Source organism: Octodon degus, unplaced genomic scaffold (assembly GCF_000260255.1).
Source record: "Octodon degus isolate 3935 unplaced genomic scaffold, OctDeg1.0 scaffold00019, whole genome shotgun sequence".
NCBI lineage: Eukaryota > Metazoa > Chordata > Mammalia > Rodentia > Octodontidae > Octodon > Octodon degus.
In genome coordinates, this window is record NW_004524595.1 from 11877261 (window position 1) to 11897697 (window position 20437).

At 40.2% G+C, this 20437-nt stretch overlaps 1 protein-coding gene across 1 annotated transcript in view; it reads left to right on the top strand.

Moving 5' to 3' along the window:
• Apob (apolipoprotein B) overlaps positions 1 to 18521 on the top strand; it is a 44674-nt gene extending 26153 nt beyond the window's left edge. The window contains exons 21-29 of the mRNA XM_023710934.1: positions 1565 to 1775; positions 2340 to 2515; positions 2625 to 2812; positions 3265 to 3410; positions 5963 to 6336; positions 6824 to 14389; positions 15281 to 15395; positions 15487 to 15673; positions 16612 to 18521. Coding sequence (XP_023566702.1) covers positions 1565 to 1775; positions 2340 to 2515; positions 2625 to 2812; positions 3265 to 3410; positions 5963 to 6336; positions 6824 to 14389; positions 15281 to 15395; positions 15487 to 15673; positions 16612 to 18237 — 10589 coding nt within the window. The 3' untranslated portion in view covers positions 18238 to 18521. The remainder of the gene's footprint in view (positions 1 to 1564; positions 1776 to 2339; positions 2516 to 2624; positions 2813 to 3264; positions 3411 to 5962; positions 6337 to 6823; positions 14390 to 15280; positions 15396 to 15486; positions 15674 to 16611) is intronic.
• Positions 18522 to 20437: the final 1916 nt, after the last annotated feature.

Consider the following 20437-nt stretch of genomic DNA (forward strand, 5'->3'; position numbering starts at 1 on the left):
AATTGCTTCAATCTCATTTCCTGTTACTGGATTATTCAAGATTTTTAAAATTTTTTGGTTCAGTTTGAACAATTCATATGTATCTAGGAATCTTTCCTTTTTCTTCTGAGTTTTCTGATTTTTTTTTTCGGAATGAGGAATTGAACTGAGGCCCTTGTGCTTACCAGGGAAGTGCTTATTCTACTGAGCCATCTCCCCATCCCTTCTCTGATTATTTGTATATAGCTTTGTGAAGTAGTTACTAGTATTTTCTGGATTTTAGTAGTGTCCATTGTATTTCACCTCTTGCATTTCTAATTGCAATAATAAAGATTAGAAAATGGTTTATCTATTTTATTTTTTTCTTTCAAAGAATCAGCTCTTCAATTTATCACTTCTTTATGTTGTTTTTAGTCTACATTTCATTCATTTACATCCTGATCTTTATAATTTCTACCCTTTCCAAGCTCTGGTCTTGTGTTCTTCTTGTTTTTCTAAGGCATTGAGGTATATCAGTAAGTTATTTGTTTGAGCTTGTTCTATTTTTCTTTTTTTTTTTTTAAACTTGTTCTATTTTTCTGATGTGTGCATTTGCCACTCTTCTCCCCGGTGCTGGTCCCTTCTTCAGTCAGGTCAGTTAGCTGTTGCTTCTGTTGCCCTTTCTTATGAAGTTTGCAGGCACTGAGCACGGCTTTAAATTCAGGAGCCCTTCAGGCTCAGGTGTAGGTCCCCCAGGGCCATCATATTGTCTGGGGGAGGGTGGAAGCTTCCAGAGTCCTCCACACTAGGGCTCAAGTCTTCAGCAGTGAGCCCCAGCATCTTGCCACTTTGACCATTGCTGTGAATGAAATGAGAAACCATTGAAAAGTTTTCATGAGTTAATTTATGTTTTTGTAAGAAACAGATCATAAGCAGACAAGGACAGGAAAAACTATTAAGTAGTTTGTGGCAGTAATCCAGGCAAGGTACTTTGGTTAGAGTGGTGGTAGAGGAGAGATGATAAGTGGTCAACTTCTGGCCATGTTTAAAGATTAGCCCTGCACTTCGTGAATATGCCGAGCCTTCTCTAGCTCAGAACCTTGGCACATCTGACCCTCTGCCTGGATACTTCCTCCCCCAAGCATTCAACATGGCTCAGCTCCTCTCTTCTAGTGGTCTCTGTCCACATATCACTTTAGCAGAGAGAGCTTCTCTGATCACCACATGTGAAATAGCCCTTCTTCTGTCCATTTCCCTCCTTTCTCCTCATATCTAGCTTAATTTTTCTTTATAACATCTGTCATCATCTGGCATGGGCATTTGACTGCTTATTGTCTGTTTACTCCCACTTGAAGGTGAGGTCCCCAAGGGCAGACTGCCCTGTTCTATGAGCAGAGCACAGTGTGTGCTAGGCAATCAGTAAAGGCTTGACAATCAAATGATCATATGAATAACCACAGCATTGAAAAAGGAAAGTGAAATCCTGAACTGTGGCTTCATTTAAGAACACTGGGTACTGATGGTTTGCCTAATTTTTCCTCTCCTCCCTTTTCATAAACATAACTTCTAAGCATGCCTTTCCTGATCCTCTTATACACTCTCTTAGGTGTGAAGGAGACCGAAGCTACTTTAATGTTCAAATATAATCGACGGAGCAGGACTTTAACCAGTGAAATGCAAATTCCAGATTTTGATGTTAATCTTGGGACAGTCCTTAGAGTCAGTGATGAATCTTCAGATGGCAAAAAGTCTTACAAACTCAACCTAGACCTTCAGAACAAGAGAATCACAGAGGTTGCACTCATAGGCCACATAAGGTAAGGAAGATTTCAGGGACCTGACATTAGCTGCAGTGCCTACTAGGTCTCCTCTTTTTTTCTCCAGCTTTAAATTGAGGCATCCTTGCTCAGAAATTCAAGTAATACACAGAGCCATCCGTGCTTTGACATACTCTGCACATATCCAGTTGGATCCTCTACCATTTATTAAGTGTTTAACTATCTACTACTAAATATTAAACTTAGAGCATTAAAAAATATCAGTCTTTACAATAAACTGCAAGGTGGGCCTGTGTTTTATAAACAAGGAAACAGTAGCAAAAAGTGGTTTAATCATTTGATGATGGCTGCAGAGCTAGTAATCAGCACAGCAGGTTGAAAACAACTATCAAAATGCATACATATCTCCCTATACCTCCCTACAAAGTGGTGAACCTATGATCAGTGTTGGCTTTAGAAGTTAAAGAGTTGGGTCTATCAATGGTTATGCCTGTTCTTGTATCTTGTTTGTATCACCAAATACAGAACTTCTAATTTTTGAGTCCTGTGAATCCCCTTGGAATGGATAAAATCATTGATCCCATCTGCTTTCCTTCTCAATAGTCATGACACAAAAGGAGAAGGCAAAATCAAAGGTGTTATTTCCATACCCCATTTGCAAGCAGAAGCCAGAAGTGAGATCCTAACCCACTGGTTCCCCAACAAACTGCTGCTCCAGATGGACTCCTCTGCTACAGCTTATGGCTCAACTGTTTCCAAGAGGGTGGCGTGGCGTTATGGTATGTGCCTTCTTCCCACGAGAACACTACTGAGGCAGCTTTTAGTGCAGAGCCCTAATCACCAGCTGACCTAGCACCACTGACAGCTTTTTCATGTGTGCATTTTCAGATGATGAGAAGATCGAATTTGAATGGAACACAGGGACCAATGTGGATACTAAAAAAGTGGCTTCCAATTTCCCCGTGAGCCTCTCTGGTTCTCTTAGAAACTTACATGTACATGCCAATAGTCTCCTCGATCACAGAATTCCTCAAATAGACATGACTGTCTCAGAGATGGGCTCCAAATTAATAGTTGTAAGTATGAATCAGCCAGAAAAATAAATATACAATTATAAGTACTAATTACATCCTCAATTCTCAGGTGCAGGAGAATGTTCAAAGACATATACAGATGCTTCCTGACCCCAAGGAATCCCTAGAAAGTATCATGTATGCCTCACTACCCAATTCGTTACCAAATGAATACTCCTAAACAAAAGCATTTGCTGTGCCTAACTTACTAAAGGCATCAAAGAAAGCTGTAGGATGCTCAGTTGGGGTCCAACTCTGTTATTTTTATAAAATATGGGATGAGATCATTTATTGGCAATTTTCTGTAATTTATTTTTACTGTTTAGTGCATTATCCTGCTTGATAATTGACCTGTAAATCTAGGTTGTATGTTACATCTACCACTCTATGTTAATTGTGCTCTGAGGCTCATCCAGGCCTACTCCTTGCTCTAAAAATCTTCTGCCATTTTGTAGGCAATAAACACATGGTTCCAAGAAGCATCCAATAGTCTTCCTTATGCCCAGACTCTACAAGATCATCTCAGTGGCCTAAAAGAGCTAGACCTCCAAACAATGAGATTACCATCTTTCCACATGCCCGAAAACCTCTTCTTAAAAAGGTAAGAGAAGAAGCAAATGAGAGAACTCTCTCAAACCATGCAAATTAAATGAAACACTTTAGTAAACATGATTTAGACTTTTGTATTCAATTTAAAATTTTAAGAAATAATTTATGCATTTAAGAAGACAAAAAACTGCAACATGAACACTGTGACACTTTTTAATTATTAAATATGAGGTCAGATGTAAAAACTAACACAGTCAAGAAGAACATAAGAAAACAATTGGAAGATTATTAGGTACATTCATCCCACAATGTTTTCTTCACTATAATCTCAATTAGAAAGACATTTAGCTTTCTTCCATTACAATTAAATGTCTTCTTTCTTCTGGATCAGGATATGAGCATACTTACTTGACTATGAAGAATAACTAAAATAGTAGGTAGTGAGATTATTGACTGTGGCTTACTGTTGAGTTGTGGAGGGACAGAACAGCACCGAGCACTGACAGAGGCCACCGTCTAAGGGATACTCAGTTTAACCATATTGTTTAATCCTTATAGGAGAGTCACATTCCAAACCACTCCTTTTTTTTTTTTTTTTTTTTTTCTCGATACTGGGGATTGAATTCAGGGCCTTGCCCTTGCTAGGCAAGTGCTTTTTCTGCTGATCTATCTCCCTGGCCCCATCCATTCTTATCTTTGCAAAAATATATGTAATGCTTTGATTCATTTATTTCATGAAAATAAAAAATCAGAGCATGAGTGGAAAAAATTAGTCTTGTCTAAGACTAGTCTTGTATTGGTCTTTGTAATGTCTTCAAGATGAAAAATAAGCAGCCTGAGTTCTAAGGGCCTTTCTATTGTCTATTACTGAGCACCACAGTTTAACAGGTAAGGATACTGTGAAAGGCCTGAAGTCTACCAAGACATCCGATGGATAGGTACTACTGAAGAGAGGAGAAAAGTTGGCAGCTTCAGAAGAAAAGGAACTGTTTTATTTCTCTTTTCTAGTTTATTTTATTTTATTTTATTTTATCTTATTTGTTTATTTATTTATTTATTTGGGGGGACAGAACAGGAGATTGAACTCAGGCCTTTGTGCTTGCCAGGGAAGTACTTAGTCCACTGAGCCATCTCCCCAGTCCCTCTCCTTTTTAATTTATAAAATGTATTTATTTGCTTATCTATTTATTTATTTGTTTATTTGATACAGGGTCTCACTATGCAGCTCAGACTCATAGTGATCCTCCTGTCTCAGCCTCTCCAGTGCTGGGATTACAGGTGTGTGCCACCACACCCAGTTTCAGTGGCTAGCACGGAGCACCTGGGGCTCCAAGGCTAACACAGCATGTGGCACCAAAGGTCCAGTGTCTTTGCACTTTCCAGATAGGCAATTAGACCACTGAGCCATCTCCCCAGCCTAAGGAACTGTTTTTTTTATTTCTGGTGTTTTGGGAGCCCAGAGTTGGATAGAGACTTAGAGGTTGGTCATTGACCATACTCTTGTTAAATGTTAGCATCCTGGATTGGTAGCATTCAGCCCCTTTCATGGTAATGCAGCAGTTTATTCACGTATTAACAGTTGAACACTGAATTCTTATTTTCTCTTTATGTTTTCCTAATAGTCCATCATATGTGCCTAATAATGAAAATGTGGCAAAGTGCTTTTAGGTGCTTTAGTGCTTTTTCTTCATCACTTGATATCCAAAGCCATTCCAAAGGTCATCAGAAAGGAAACTGTTATCCCTTCTCCACACAGAACATCAGAGAGATTTACAGAACTTAATTCTTTGAAACAATATTGCTAATTAGCAGAAGTTAAGACTATCACCTAAGTTTACTGCATCTTACATTTGGGTTCTTTCTAAATATCAAGTTGTCTCAATTCAGTTTAGAAAATTTATATGAAGTATCCACTCTGAAAAAAAAAAAAAAAAAAAAGTTAAACTAAATACAGCGAGAAGATAGGACTAAAAGATTTTTAGACCAAAGATTTTTAGTCTTTCTTCCCAGGAATATAGGTACCAACAAAGGAATGAATAGCTAATTAGATAAGCAGAATTGGGACATAGTCTTTCAGATAGGTATAAGGAACCACATTTCTAAAAGAATAAGAGAAAATATATAGGGCTGGCCAGATAGTTCAGTGGATTAAAGCACCTACTTAGGCAGACACAACAACCAGGGTTTGATGCCCAGAATGCTGTGCTGCCCACCCCCAGGGCATATTAAACCAGTGATTGAGACTGGGCATAGTGGTGCAGGCCTGTAATCCCAGCACTTTGGGAGGCTGAAAACAGGAGGATCACTATGAGTCCAATCTTTGTAGTGAGTGAGACCCTGTAGGCCCTGTAGTAAATGAAAAAAAAAAATCTATACTTAGGTGAGCTGATAATAGGGGAGCTCTTGGAAAATTTTAAAAGAGTTTATTTGGAAAATAGTGGAAAATGCGAAGGGATCCAGGTGCCAGGAGTAATACAATAAAAAGCACAGAGTGGGTTTGGGAATAAAGCAAATGAAATATTGCTTGGAAGACCAGAAGGCCAAGAGCTCTCATGATGGATTTGATGGCTGACTATAAAAACATAACCTCATTATTCATTTCAGTGATGGCCGGCTCAAATATGTCTTGAACAAGAACAGCATTGAATTTGAAATTCCTTTGCCTTTTGGTGGAAAATCTTCCAAAGATTTGAAGATGTTAGAAACCATTAGGACACCGCCCCTCAACTTCAAATATGTGGGATTCCACCTACCATCTCAAGAGTACCAAGTCCCCACTTTCACCATTCCCAAACTGTATCAGCTGCGAGTGCCTCTCTTGGGTGTCCTAGATCTCTCCACAAATGTGTACAGCAACTTGTACAATTGGTCTGCCTCCTACACTGGTGGCAACACCAGCAGAGATCACTTCAGCCTCCAAGCTCGGTACCACATAAAGGCTGACTCTGCAGTCAACTTGCTTTCCTATAGCATACAAGGTAAGCCATGCACAGGTAAAGGGTGCACCGGGCTGATTCACTGCAAACTCTGATGGCAGAGATTCCTCTGAGAAGGAACTGATGTGAGTGTTCTGACAGACACTTTCCTTGCTACTTGGAAATTTATGAACTGATTCAACTAATAGAAATATTGTACTATACACAAAATGTGCATTAGATATTCTGCTAAGCAATAACAAAGAAAGTGGTCACATAAACTAGAAATGGTAATTTTGGGTGAGCATGCTGTGATAAAGTGTATAAGGTACAATGGAAATACTCAACAGAGAAGACCAACAAGGTCTGTAGAGTTTCAGAAAGTTTTCCTAAAGGAAGGCCTTTTGATACCAAATTTATACTTAAATTATAGATTAGGAAACTATTGTGAATCTGACTCAGATAAATGAAATTTTACTACTGACTTTTAACATAGAAACTGTTCTGAACATGTATTAATTTTGATCAATGTCTTTGATTTTTATGTTAGGATCTGGAGAAACAACATATGACCACAGGAATACATTTACATTGTCATGCGATGGATCCCTACGGCACAAACTTCTGGATTCCAATATTAAACTCAGTCATGTAGAAAAAGTTGGAAACAACCCAGCCTCAAAAGGTGTCCTAACATTCGATGTGTCTAGTACCTGGGGACCACAGATGTCTGCTTCAGTCCACGTGGATTCGAAAAAGAAAGAGCATTTGTATATCAAAGATGTCAAGATTGATGGGCAGTTTAGAGCCTCTTCATTCTATTCTAAAGGCATATATAGCCTGATGTTTCAGAGGGACTCTACCACTGGCCAGCTAAGCGGGGAATCCAATTTGAGATTTAACTCCTCCTACCTCCAGGGCACCAACCAGATAACAGGAATCTATGAGGACGGCACCCTCTCCCTCACCTCCACTTCTGATCTCCAAGATGGCACCCTTAAAAATACTGCTTCCCTGAAGTATGAAAACTATGAACTGACTCTGAAATCTGACACCAATGGGAAGTATGAGAACTTTGCCACCTCTAACAAGGTGGATCTGACCTTCTCTAAGCAAAATGCATTGCTACGCTCTGAGTACCAGGCTGATTACAAGTCATTAAGGTTCTTCTCTCTGCTCGCGGGATCGCTGAATTCCCGTGGTGTTGAATTAAATGCTGACATCCTGGCTACTGACAAAATGAATACAGGCGCTCACAAGGCAACACTAAGGATTACCCACGATGGAATCTCTACCAGTGCAACAACCAACTTGAAATACAGCCCCCTGTTTCTGGAGAATGAGCTGAATGCAGAGCTTGGCCTCTCTGGGGCATCAATGAAATTAGCAGCAAATGGCCGCTTCAGGGAACACAGCACAAAATTCACACTGGATGGAAAAGCCGCCCTCACAGAGGTATCACTGGGAAGTGCCTATCAGGCCATGATTATGGGCATGGACAGCAAGAACATTTTCAACTTCAAAGTGAGTGGAGAAGGACTGAAGCTCTCAAATGACCTGATGGGCTCCTACGGTGAGATGACCCTGGACCACTCCAACAGTCTGAACATTGCAGGTTTATCGCTGGAGTTCTCTTCAAAACTTGACAACATCTATAGCGCTGACAAGTTTTATAAGCAAAATTTTAACTTTCAACTTCAGCCCTTGTCTCTTGTAACTACCTTAAACAATGACCTGAAATACAGCACTCTGGATCTGACCAGCAGTGGGAAGTTACGGCTGGAACCACTGAAGCTGAATGTAGGCGGCAACCTGAAAGGAGCCTATCAAAATAATGAAATAAAACACATCTATACCATTTCTTATGCTGGCTTATCAGCAAGCTACAAAGCAGATACTCTAGCTAGGATCCAGGGTACAGAACTTAGCCATCGGCTCAACACAGTCATTGCCGGGCTGGCTGCGTCCGTTGACATCAGTACCAACTATCACTCAGACTCTCTGCGTTTCAGCAATGCCTTCCATTCTGCAGTGGCCCCGTTTACCATGGCAATCAATGCACACACCAATGGCAATGGGAAGCTGGCTCTCTGGGGAGAACACACCGGGCAGCTATATAGCAAATTCCTGTTGAAAGCAGAACCTTTGGTTCTTTCTTTCTCTCATGATTACAAAGGATCCACAAGTCACAATCTCTTATCCAGGAAAAGCATCAATATGGCCCTTGATCACAAACTCAGTGCCCTGCTCTCTCCGACCGAGCAGAGCGGCACCTGGAAATTTAAGACCCAACTAAACAACAATGAATACAGCCAGGACTTTGATGTTTACAACACGAAAGATAAAATCGGTGTGGAGCTAAGTGGGCGTGGCCTGGCTGACCTCGCTGTGCTAGACTCCCCAATCCAAGTGCCGTTTTCACTCAGTGAGCCCGTCAATGTCATTGATGCTTTACAGATGAGAGATGCTGTCGAGCAGCCCAAAGAATTCACGGTTGTTGCTTTTGTAAAATATGACAAGAACCAAGATATCCACACTATCAACCTCCCATTCTTTCAAACACTGCCAGAGTATTTGGAGAGAAATCGAATAATAGTTATAACTGCACTGGAAGCCATACAGGGAAAACTGAAACACATCAATATTGATCAGTTTGTGAGGAAATACGGAGCAGGCCTGGACAAACTCCCACAGCAAGTCGAGTATTATCTAAATGCATTAAACTGGGAGAGACAGATCGCCAGTGCCAAGGAGAAACTGACTGCTTTTGCAGAAAATTATAAAATCACAGAAAATGATCTACAAACTGCACTGAATCATGCCAAAATCAATCTTAATGAAAAACTCTCTCAACTTCAGACATATGTGATACAATTTGATCAGTATATTAAAGATAATTATGATCTACATGATTTAAAAATAGCTATTGCTAAGATTATTGATCAAATCATTGAAAATTTAAAAATTCTTGATGAACATTATCATATTCGTGAAAATTTAGTAAGAACAATCCACAATCTATATTTGTTTGTTGAAAATGTTGATTTTAACCAAATGGCAAGTAGCACAGCTTCTTGGGTTCAAAATATAGACAGTCAGTACCAAGTCAGAGTCCAAATACAGGAAAAATTACAGCAGGTCAGAGAACAAATTCAGAATATAGATATCCAGGAGCTTGCTTCAAAGTTAAAACAGCAAGTGGAGGCTATTGATGGCAGAGTACTTTTAAATCAAGTGGAAACTACAATTCTATTTCAAAAAATAAAGAACATAATTGAGCACGTCAACTTCTTTGTTATAAATCTCATCAAAGATTTTGAAGTAACTGAGAAAATCAATGCCTTTAGAGCTCTAGTCCATGAGGTAATTAAGAAATATGAAGTAGATCAACAGATACAAGTTTTAATTGATAAATCAGTAGATTTAGCCCAGCAATATAAGCTGAAGGACATAGTTCAGCTACTAAACAGTGTCCTACCAGTTGATATAAAATATTACCATAAGAGACTGCTTGTGTTTATTGATGATATTGTCAAGCAGCTTAAAGAATTTTCTTTTAAAAATATCACAGAAGATATAAACCAATTTCTTGGCATGTTGATAAAGATATTAAGATCATTTGACTACCACCAGTTTGTAGATGAAACCAACAGTGCAGTCCGTGAGGTGATTCAGATGATCAATGGTGATTTTCTGGACCTCCGAGGCAAAGCTGAAGCACTCCAGCTATTTGTGGAGGAGGTCAGGGACATGTTCTCTGCCTTTCTGGAAAAGCTAAAGGATACCAAAATAACTTTATTTGTTGATTGGTTTAAAGATGCATTAAATTCTGCATATTTTGTTCCCATAAAAGCAAAATTCCAAGAGACTCTGGAAGATGCACGAGACCGAATTTACCAAATGGACATTCAGCGAGAACTTGAGCGGTACCTGTCTCTGATTGGTCAAGTGTACAACACACTTGTCACTTACATTTCTGATTGGTGGATTCTCACTGCTAAGAACCTCACCGACTTTGCAGAGCAATATTCAATCCAAGACTGGGCTGACAATGTCAAAGCATTGGTGGAACAAGGGTTCACTGTCCCTGAAATTCAAACCGTTCTTGGGACCTTGCCTGCTGTGGAAATCAGTCTTCGAGCTCTTCAGCAAGCTTCCTTCCAGACGCCTGACTTCATAATTCCCCTGACAGATTTGAGGATTCCATCAATTCAGATAAACTTCAAAGAACTGAAAGATATAAAAATTCCATCCAGGTTCTCCACACCTGAATTCATTATCCTCAACACATTCCACATTCCCTCCTTTACAATTGACTTCTTAGAAATAAAGGTCAAGATTCTCAGGACCATTGATCAGATGCTGTACAGTGAGTTCCAATGGCCGGTTCCAGAAGTGTACCTGAGGGACCTGAAGGTGGAGCACATCCTTCCTGCCAGGCTCACCCTGCCCGACTTCCATTTACCAGCAATCACAGTGCCAGAATTTGTAATTCCGAATCTCAACTTTACAGAGTTTGAAGTTCCTGACCTTCACATACCAGAATTCCAGCTTCCTCTCATCCCACAAGCGGCTGAAATACCTGCTTTTGGCAAGCTGAATAGCGTTTTGAAAATCCAGTCTCCCCTTTTCACCATAGATGCAAAAGCTGACATACACAATGTAACTACTTCAGAGCACCAAGCAGGACTTGAAGCTTCCTTCGGTGCCAAAGGAGAATCCAAATTCACAGTTTTCAATTTTGATTTTCAAGCAAATGCACAACTCTTGGAGCCTAAGGCCAGTCCTCTGTTTCTCAAGGAATCCATGAATTTCTCCAGCAAGTACCTAAGAATGGAGCATGAAAGTGAAATATTATTTTCCATCAATGCCATTGAAGGAAAATCAGACACTGTGGCAAGTTTGCGAACAGAAAAAAATACACTGGAGCTTAATAATGGTGTGATAGTCAAGATAAAGGATCAGCTTACCCTGGACAGTCGCACAAAGTACTCTCACAAGCTGAACATCCCCAAACTCGACTTCTCCAGCAAAGCTGACCTGAGTAACAATGTCAAGACGCTCTTGGAAGCTGGACATATAACACTTGCCTCTTCCGGAGCAGGGTCATGGAAATGGGCCTGTCCCCACTTTTCAGATGAAGGGACACATGAATCACGGATCAGCTTTACTGCCCAAGGGCCCCTTGCCTCCCTTGGGTTAGCCAACAAGATCAACAGCAAACACCTCAGAGTAACCCAGAACTTGGCCTATGAGTCTGGCTTCCTCAACTTTTCTAAATTTGAAATTCAGTCAGATGTTGAATCCCAGCATGTGGGCCACAGCATCCTCACTGCGAAAGGCATAGTCTTACTTGGAAAAGGAAAGGCAGAAATAACTGGAGAGCACAATGCACATTTAAATGGTAAAGTTATTGGAACTTTGAAAAATTCTCTTTTCCTTTCAGCCCAGCCATTTGAGATTACTACATCCACAAATAATGAAGGGAATTTGAAAGTTAGTTTTCCCTTAAAATTGACAGGGAAGATAGACTTTCTGAATAACTATGCGCTACTTTTGAGTCCTGCTGCCCAGCAAACAAGTTGGCAAGCGAGTGCTAGGTTCAATCAGTATAAGTACAATCAAAACTTCTCTGCCACTAACAATGAAAACCGCATTGAAGCTCATGTATCAATCAATGGAGATGCCAATCTGGATTTCCTAAACATTCCTTTAACGATTCCTGAGATGAATCTACCTTACACAGCACTCAGAACTCCATCCGTGAAAGATTTCTCTATATGGGAAGAAACAGGCTTGAAGGAATTCTTGAAAACAACAAAGCAGTCATTTGATTTAAATGTCAAGATTCAGTATAAGAAAAACAAAGACAAGCATTCCATTGCAGTTCCCTTGGGTGTGTTTTATAAGTTTATCAGTCAGAATGTTAATTCCTTGGACAGCTATTTTGAAAATGTCAGAGACAATGCACTGGAGTTTCTTACTACATCCTACAACAAAGCAAAAATTAAGTGGGATAAGTATAAAGCTGAAAAATCCCTCAACACTCTCCCCAGGACCTTTCGGAATCCTGGATATACCATTCCAGTCGCTAACATTGAAGTGTCTTCATTCTCAGTGGAGATGCTGCCCTTCAGCCATGTGATTCCCAAAGTAATCAACACCTCCAGTTTCACCATCCCTGGTTCTGACTTCTACATTCCTTCATACACATTAGTTCTGCCATCCCTTGAATTGCCAGAGCTTCATATACCTAGGAATCTTCTCAAGCTTTCTCTCCCAGATTTCAAGGAGTTGAGTGCTGTAAACAATATTTTTATTCCAGCCATGGGCAACATTACCTATGATTTTTCCTTTAAATCGAGTGTCATCACCCTGAATACCAATGCCGGACTTTATAACCAATCAGATATTGTTGTTCATTTCCTTTCTTCCTCTTCATTAGTCATCGATGCACTGCAGTACAAATTAGAGGGCACTTCACGTTTGACGAGGAAAAGAGGATTGAAGCTAGCCACGGCTCTGTCTCTGAGTAACACATTTGTGGAAGGCAGTCATGACAGTACTATTAGCCTCACCAAAAAAACCATGGAAGCATCAGCAACCACAACTGCCAAAGTCAACACTCCAGTTTTGAGACTGAATTTCAAGCAAGAACTTACTGGAAATCCCAAGTCAAAACCTTCTGTCTCTTCATTCATTGAACTAAAGTATGACTTCAATTCCCCAAAGCTGCTCCCCACTGCAAAAGGAGCAATTGACCACAAGCTCAGCTTAGAAAGCCTCACTTCTTACTTTTCCATTGAGTCATCTACCAAAGTTGATATCAAAGGTGCAGTCCTCTCAAGGGAATATTCAGGAATTCTTGCCAGTGAGGCCAGCACTTACCTGAATTCCAAGGCTACTCGGTCCTCAGTGAAGTTGCAAGGTTCTTCTAAAGTTGATGGCCTCTGGAACGTTGAAGTAAAAGAAAGTTTTGCTGGGGAAACCACTGTCCTACAATTATATGCCATGTGGGAACACAGCATGAAGAACCACTTGCAGCCATACAGGCACTTTTCTACACATGGAGAACATGCAAGCAAAGCCACCTTGGAACTGTCCCCAGGGGCATTATCAGCCCTCATTCAGATTCGTGCACGTGAGATCAATTCTGTCCTTGATATTCCTCACTTTGGTCAGGAAGTGGCCCTGAATGCTAATACTAAAAACCAAAAATTCAACTGGAAGAGTGATGTCCAGGTTCGTTTTGGGACTCTCCAGAACAGTCTACAGATTTCTAATGACCAAAAAGAAGCACGCCTTCACATTGCAGGATCCTTAGGAGGACATCTACGCTTCCTCAAATTTATCATCCTACCAGTGTATGACAAGAGCTTATGGGACCTCCTAAAACTGGATGTAACCACCAGCTCTCAAAAGAGACAGTATCTTCATGCTACAACTGCTCTTGTGTACACCAAAAACCCCAAGGGTTATCCTTTGTCTGTCCCTGTGCAAGAATTGACTGATAAATTCATTATCCCAGGGCTGAAACTAAATCATCTGAACTCAGATCTTGTCACACCTACATTCCAAGTACCATTTACAGATCTTCAGATTCCATCCTACAAGCTTAACTTCAATGCCATAAAAATCTACAAGACATTAAGTACATCACCATTTGCCCTCAGCCTACCGACATTACCCAAGATAAAATTCCCCCAAGTGGATGTCTTAACACAATATTCCAAACCAGAAGATTCCTCAGTTCCCTTTTTTGAGATAATTGTGCCTGAAGTTCAGCTAACTATATCCCAATTCAATCTTCCAAAAAGTCTTTCAGTTGGCAGTGCTGTGTTGGATCTCAATAAGGTAGCCCACATGATCGGAGACTTGGAGCTGCCCACCATCACTGTGCCTGAGCAGACGATTGAGATTCCTTCCCTCAAGTTCTCTGTACCTGCTGGGATTTTCATTCCTCTTTTTGGAGCACTGACTGCACGTTTTGGGGTGTCCTCTCCCCTGTATAATACCACTTGGAATGTTGGGTTAAAAAACAATGCAGATCATATTGAAACTTTCCTGGATTCCACGTGTAGCTCAACTTTACAGTTCCTAGAATATGATCTAAATGGTAAGGAAATGTTCTGATTCCTCTCCTAGCTATTCTATGTTTTCAGCACAAGTTGTGATTAAATAATTACTTATTTAGTTATGACTAGAGACACAATTACTCTCTGTAGCAAAATTTAAAAGAAAATAGGTATATACAGAATAGTTAGGATAAATATATAGCTACTTTCTCTTAATTCAATAAGAAGAAATATCTGTACTAATAGTGTTTGGACAGGATATCATGTCTGCATCTTGTGCTATGAATGACTACTACAAAGACAACAATATACAATATATTAATTCTTGTAACTCTCCTACCAATCTGTTTCGAAGCTGTCACATTGCAATTTTTTCTCAATAAAATTAATTTAAAAATTAAAAAAGAAAATAGGATGTACATATGCAAAAAACAAATTGTAGAAAATCCTCTAGCATTTAAGAAGACAGGTTCAAAGAAAAGAGATTTTGCTGCAATGATTTCAGTACTAATGATGTCTTCTCTTTATTTAAAAAAAAATGCATGCCGACACAATGGCCTGCGTTTATAGTCTCAGCTATTTGGGTTGCTGAAACAGCAGGATCACTTGAGCCTGGAAATCTGAGCCCAGTGCAGATACCACAGAGAGACTCTACCTCAAAATATAGTAATAATAATTAAATAAAAGTAAAAAGTAAAAGCAAGTGTAGTAGTGGGTGTGTGGCTTGGTGGTAAAGCACTTGCCTAACATGAATGAGGCCCTAGCTTCAACCCCCAGCATCACTAAAATAAACAAATAAAAAATTGTAAAATTGTGAGCACATTACATGTCTTAAACATCTAAGATATCTGATTAAGATATAAAAACAATTTTTAGAATGAAAATATCTCATAATTATTCACTTAATGAAATATGAAATCTCTCCTACACAGTTGTGGGAATACACAAAATTGAAGATGGCATGCTCAGCTGCAAGACCGAAGGAACACTTGCCCATCGTGATCTCAGTGCAGACTATAAAGAAGATGGCAAATTTAAAGGCCTTCAGTATTAACATTTTATTAAAATTTCATATCTTTTTGTGATGCCCACCATCTCTGTGTCCCTCTTTATGATTCATCTGCCCATCTGTTTTCAGGGACTGGGAAGGGGAGATGAGCCTGGACATCATAAGCCCAGACTTCACTGAGCTCCACTTGCACTACCAAAGCAATGAGAATAGCGTGTCCTCCTCAGCAGCCTCTCCAGCCATAGGCACTGTGGGTCTGAACTTGGAGAAAGAAGGTGACCACAGTGTCAAGTGGAACTTCTACTTCCAACCTCAGGTGAGTCCTGGGGAAGAATATATCCCAGAGCAAGTAGCAGATTGGAACACATCTATTAAACTCAAGACAAGTCTTTTAGGGTATCCTCATACTAGATGACAGATAGATGTTGAGCAAACTGTGCTTCTTCACTGGATGGATGGCTCCTTCACTAAGTGTAATCACTAGACTCTCCCCCCACGCCCCCGACACAATCATAACACCATTACTGTCTCTGGATAAATTCAGAGAGACGAGTGTTACACCATCCCATCTAAGTCACAGATAAACTCTGTCCTATGCAGAGTACATTGCTTTCAAAATATGGTCTTGGGAGTATGTGAGGTTTCAAAACTCTTCTGCATAATAGTTATTCAAGGATACACATCCAATTTCTGTTGTGTCATTTATGGGCTTTGCCAGGGCTACATGGAACATACTATTACCCAAAGGGAGACTTAATGGGACTCTCTTACTAATGCTTGTCATGGACTTGGAAAATGACATTGAAATTAGTCGTCTAGAGGTCTGCTGGCCAGGCTCTGAAGGGCTTTCTCATTTTCATGTTACTCCTCTCTCTCTCCCTTCCTTCCTTCCTTCCTTCCTTCCTACTCATTACCTTCCGTCTCCCTTCTCCTCTCCCTCCTCTCCCTCCTCTCCCAAACTGCAGTCCCAAGAAGGCCTTTATGTTGTGTTACTGTTAAATGTGAAATGTGTTATTAATTCTTTCTAGGGCACATGATGAAGAGAAATTAATAGCAATGGGTTTGTTTAACCATAAAACAAACACGTGAACTGACATATGGGAGAAAAATCCCCTTGAGACTATGAAAGATCTTTTAATCTCTGCTTTTAACTGCTAATGAAGTTTTAGTGTAGAGTATTATGTAATAAGAGTAATTGAAAACATGCTCCTCTCCTCTGACTTTTTTGTTTTGCATTTGTTTTTCTGGTTTTAGTCTTCTCCAGACAAAAAACTCAGTATATTCAAAACTGAGTGGAAGTACCAAGTATCAGGTGATGAAGTTCTGAAATTGAACTGGGAAGAAGAAGCAGCTTCCAGATTGCTGGACTCTCTAAAGGACAATGTACCAAAGGCCACAGGAGCCTTTTATGACTATGTTGATAAGTACCACCAGGAGTGCACAGGACTCAACCTGAAAGATGCTTCTTCAAAGCTAAGAAGAAGCCTGCAGGAGAGTGCGGAAGGAGCCTACCAAAAAGCCACAAGGCAGCTTCATGAGATGGAGGCACAGCTCTACAAAGCAGCCAGCAGCACTACAGATGCCTACCAAGAGTGGAAGGGAAAGGCTGAAGATCTATACCAGGAGCTTCTCGCAGAGGAAGGACAAGACAATTCCCAGAGAATCAAAGATAAGGTCTTCGACAGTTTAATGCAAATTACTCAGGAGTCCCAGATGGCAGTCAAGTACTGGATTGACTCATTCATTGATTTCCTGAAGCTCACCAGAATCCAGCTCCCAGGCACAACCAGAACATACACTAGAGATGAACTCTGCACGATGGTCATGAGGAAAATAGCGAAAGGACTGTCCCAAGTATATTCAGGTATCCATAATGGGTTAGAGAAGCTCCTTTCCTATGCTCAAGATTTAATGGAGCAATCTGAATTAATGAAAGACCTGCAGATTGAATTTCCTTTTTATTCAGGACGCTATAAACTAACAGAAGTGATTCTGAATTACAGAAAACAGTTGGACTCTTTATCACAGGATGTCCAAAAGGCATTTATTGACCTCCAGTCTACCAAATTTTCAGAGAAACTACGTGACCTCCAGAGTCTTTTACAAAGAGTTTTCCAAGAGATAGAAGCAGAAATTAAATCCTTAAAGGAGACCAGATTTATTCACCTTATTAATACTATAAACACAATCTTCAACACATATATCCCATTTGCTTTTAATGTGCTAAAAGAAAGCCTATGCCTTCACCTTACAAAGCTCAACAATTTTGTTCAAATCAATCTTCAGTTTGCTTCTCAGGGGTTGCAGCAGATCCATCAACATATGCAAGCTCTTCGCAAAGAGTATTTTGATCCAGGTGTAATTGGCTGGACAGTAAAATACTATGAACTTGAAGAAAAGATAATTGACATGATTATGAACATAGTAGTTTCCCTTAAGGACTTCCATGCCATATACACAGCCCGTGCTACCAACTTTGTTTCCCAGCTCTCAACGTGGGTTGAGCAATTTGTACGCGAAGATGTCCAAGAGTATCTTAGCATCCTTGCTGATGCAGATGGAAAGGGAAGAGAGAAGATTGCAGAGTTTTCTAACACCACTCAGAAAGTAATTAAAACCTTGGCCACTGCAATGAGGGAGATCATTTCGGATTATCAGGAGCAGTTCACATCAAAACTACAGCAACTTTCAGACCAATTCTCTGATTACCAAGAAAAATTCATTGCTGAGTACCAAAGATTGATTGACCTGTCCATTCAAAACTACCACATGTTTCTAAGATTCATCACTGAATTACTAAAAAAGCTTCAAGCAGCCACAGCCAGTGGTGAAAGCCCCTATATAAGGCTTGCTCCAGGAGAACTCATTATTACCTACTAATTTTATAAAGTAGTCTTCACTTATTGGTGTATTACAATTGAACTTTCACACATAATGAGTGGGAAACTCAAACTGTTGATAAAACATACACCAAACTAGCCTGCAGCAGGCAACCAACTACAGGCAGAAGTACACATGAACTGAACTTGCACTGGGGATGGCAGGGGAGTGCTAAAGGTCTCTGAACTCTGGGGATATTTTTATTCAAGTTAAACAAAATCAGGAGCTGAGTTATTTTACTAAACTGGGGGGGCAAATAAATGGATTCTGTATTGTGTATCATATCAATTGATGTGGTTCATCTGTATTATAAGATAATGAATCAGGGTATCAATTCAAGTATTCTGGCATTTCAAACTCTCTAGAAGAATATCTATCATGACTTACAGGATAGAAAAGAGAATGAGAACATTATAAAGGGAGAGATAGTTTATCACCTAGAAAAAAAGAGGCAGTTGATCTCAGGAACTGTATTTGACAAATGAAAAGGAAAAGGTATTCATGAAGATTTTTACACAATTTGATCATGTGAGGAGCGCCTCGTCTATCTTCAGGGGCCACACAGTCTTCCTCACTCACTTGCCTGCCTTTTCCAGGTAAGGCCTTCAAGTAGGCTTTGAGGTAGGTAAATCAGCAGGCCCTTTATTTCACCCGACCTACCAGGAGTGAAAAGTGTGGCTAGGAGGTCCTGGCCTCAAGGGCTTCATGGCAATAGGGGACCCAGAAGTCTTCTTGTAGTTCACCCTGGAGCCACTCAGGACAAAGAAGTATTGTTTGGAATGGAGGGATTGGGAAGGAAATTCTGAACATTTCTGTGATTAAGCACACATTTAAATTCTTGAACTTCCTTATTTTTCCAAACCCAATATCTGATCATCCCAAATGTAACCAAAAGACAGAGGTTTCTTTTCCTGCCCCATGCACCCACTACAATCTCTGATTTTAAACTTCAGAAATTTCAGCCAGAAACTCTGATCTGAGCTCTTGTAAGAATCAGTTGCAAAGAACCTATGCAACATGACTTTTACTAATATCACTGGAAAAAAGTGATCAAGAAAAAAAAATAAAACTATCAAATAGTGCACTCTTTCAATGGCACTGGACAATAAAAGCAAAGAATAACTTTCGGAGAATAATAAATCAGAGGCTACTGGACACAATGTCCTACATAAAGTCTCTGGAAAAGGCCAATCGTTATCCAACTTCCACCATTTTTCCAACAAAAGCCTTTATATTTTCTTGATGAAGCTCCTGTTAAAATGTACAAGCCTATAGCCTTAGCAGGGTTCTTTTGTCTGGAATTAACAAGCCAGAAAGACTCTAAGGAAATGAAATACATGGTATATGAATCTGGCACTTGAGGAAATTCTTTGGATGGATGGATGGATGGATGGATGGATGGATGGATGGATGGTTGGATGGTTGGATGGATGGGTGAATACATTACTGAGGAGTCAGTCTTCAGGGTGAGAGAAGGAAGAATCGAGTCCAGGTCCCAATGTAACCCTTTAGTTTCTCTATATTTAGTTCTCTATTAATTTCCCTGATGATCCGGGAGCGACAAAAATCTAGTGAGTCTTCAACAGAAAAGAAGCCTGGAATTATGGCTAGATTGGGAGGGCAAAAAGAAGTCTAATGTTCCCTGTGCCCGTGGGACAATACAAACATCTAGGGACATTAGGGAAAATAACCATAAATTCAAAGTGATCATGTCACACACCACCACTGGCCAGGCTTGCTGACCATGGTCAAAATGCTTGTGGCTGGCTTAGAGAATCTTCACCATCTTCAAAGAGTCTGAAAGGATCCATGGAATGCTAAGATTTTTCTTCCTTCTTTGGTCTTCTACTGGGTAACAAGATCTTCTATGGGTTCAACTAATGGCTTCATAGTTTGGGCAAATTGTTTCCCTTCTTGAACCTTACTTATCTTACCCATAAAATAGTATCATCTCTATCCTACTTGTCTTATAGGATTGCTCATGAAAGTCTGAAACAATATAAGGGGAAAAATTTTGTACCATTTAATGTCATGTAGAAAGAAAACGTCGAGTCCTAGCCCAGGTCCGGTGAGTGTGTGGAGAGCTTCCTGCTACCCTGCACCAGTGGGACCAGTCCCAGCCCAGGCGCAGCGTGGGCCGGACCCTCTCCCACCCCTCGGGCCACCCCCCACCACTCCGCCATACCTCCCCCACCCCTCC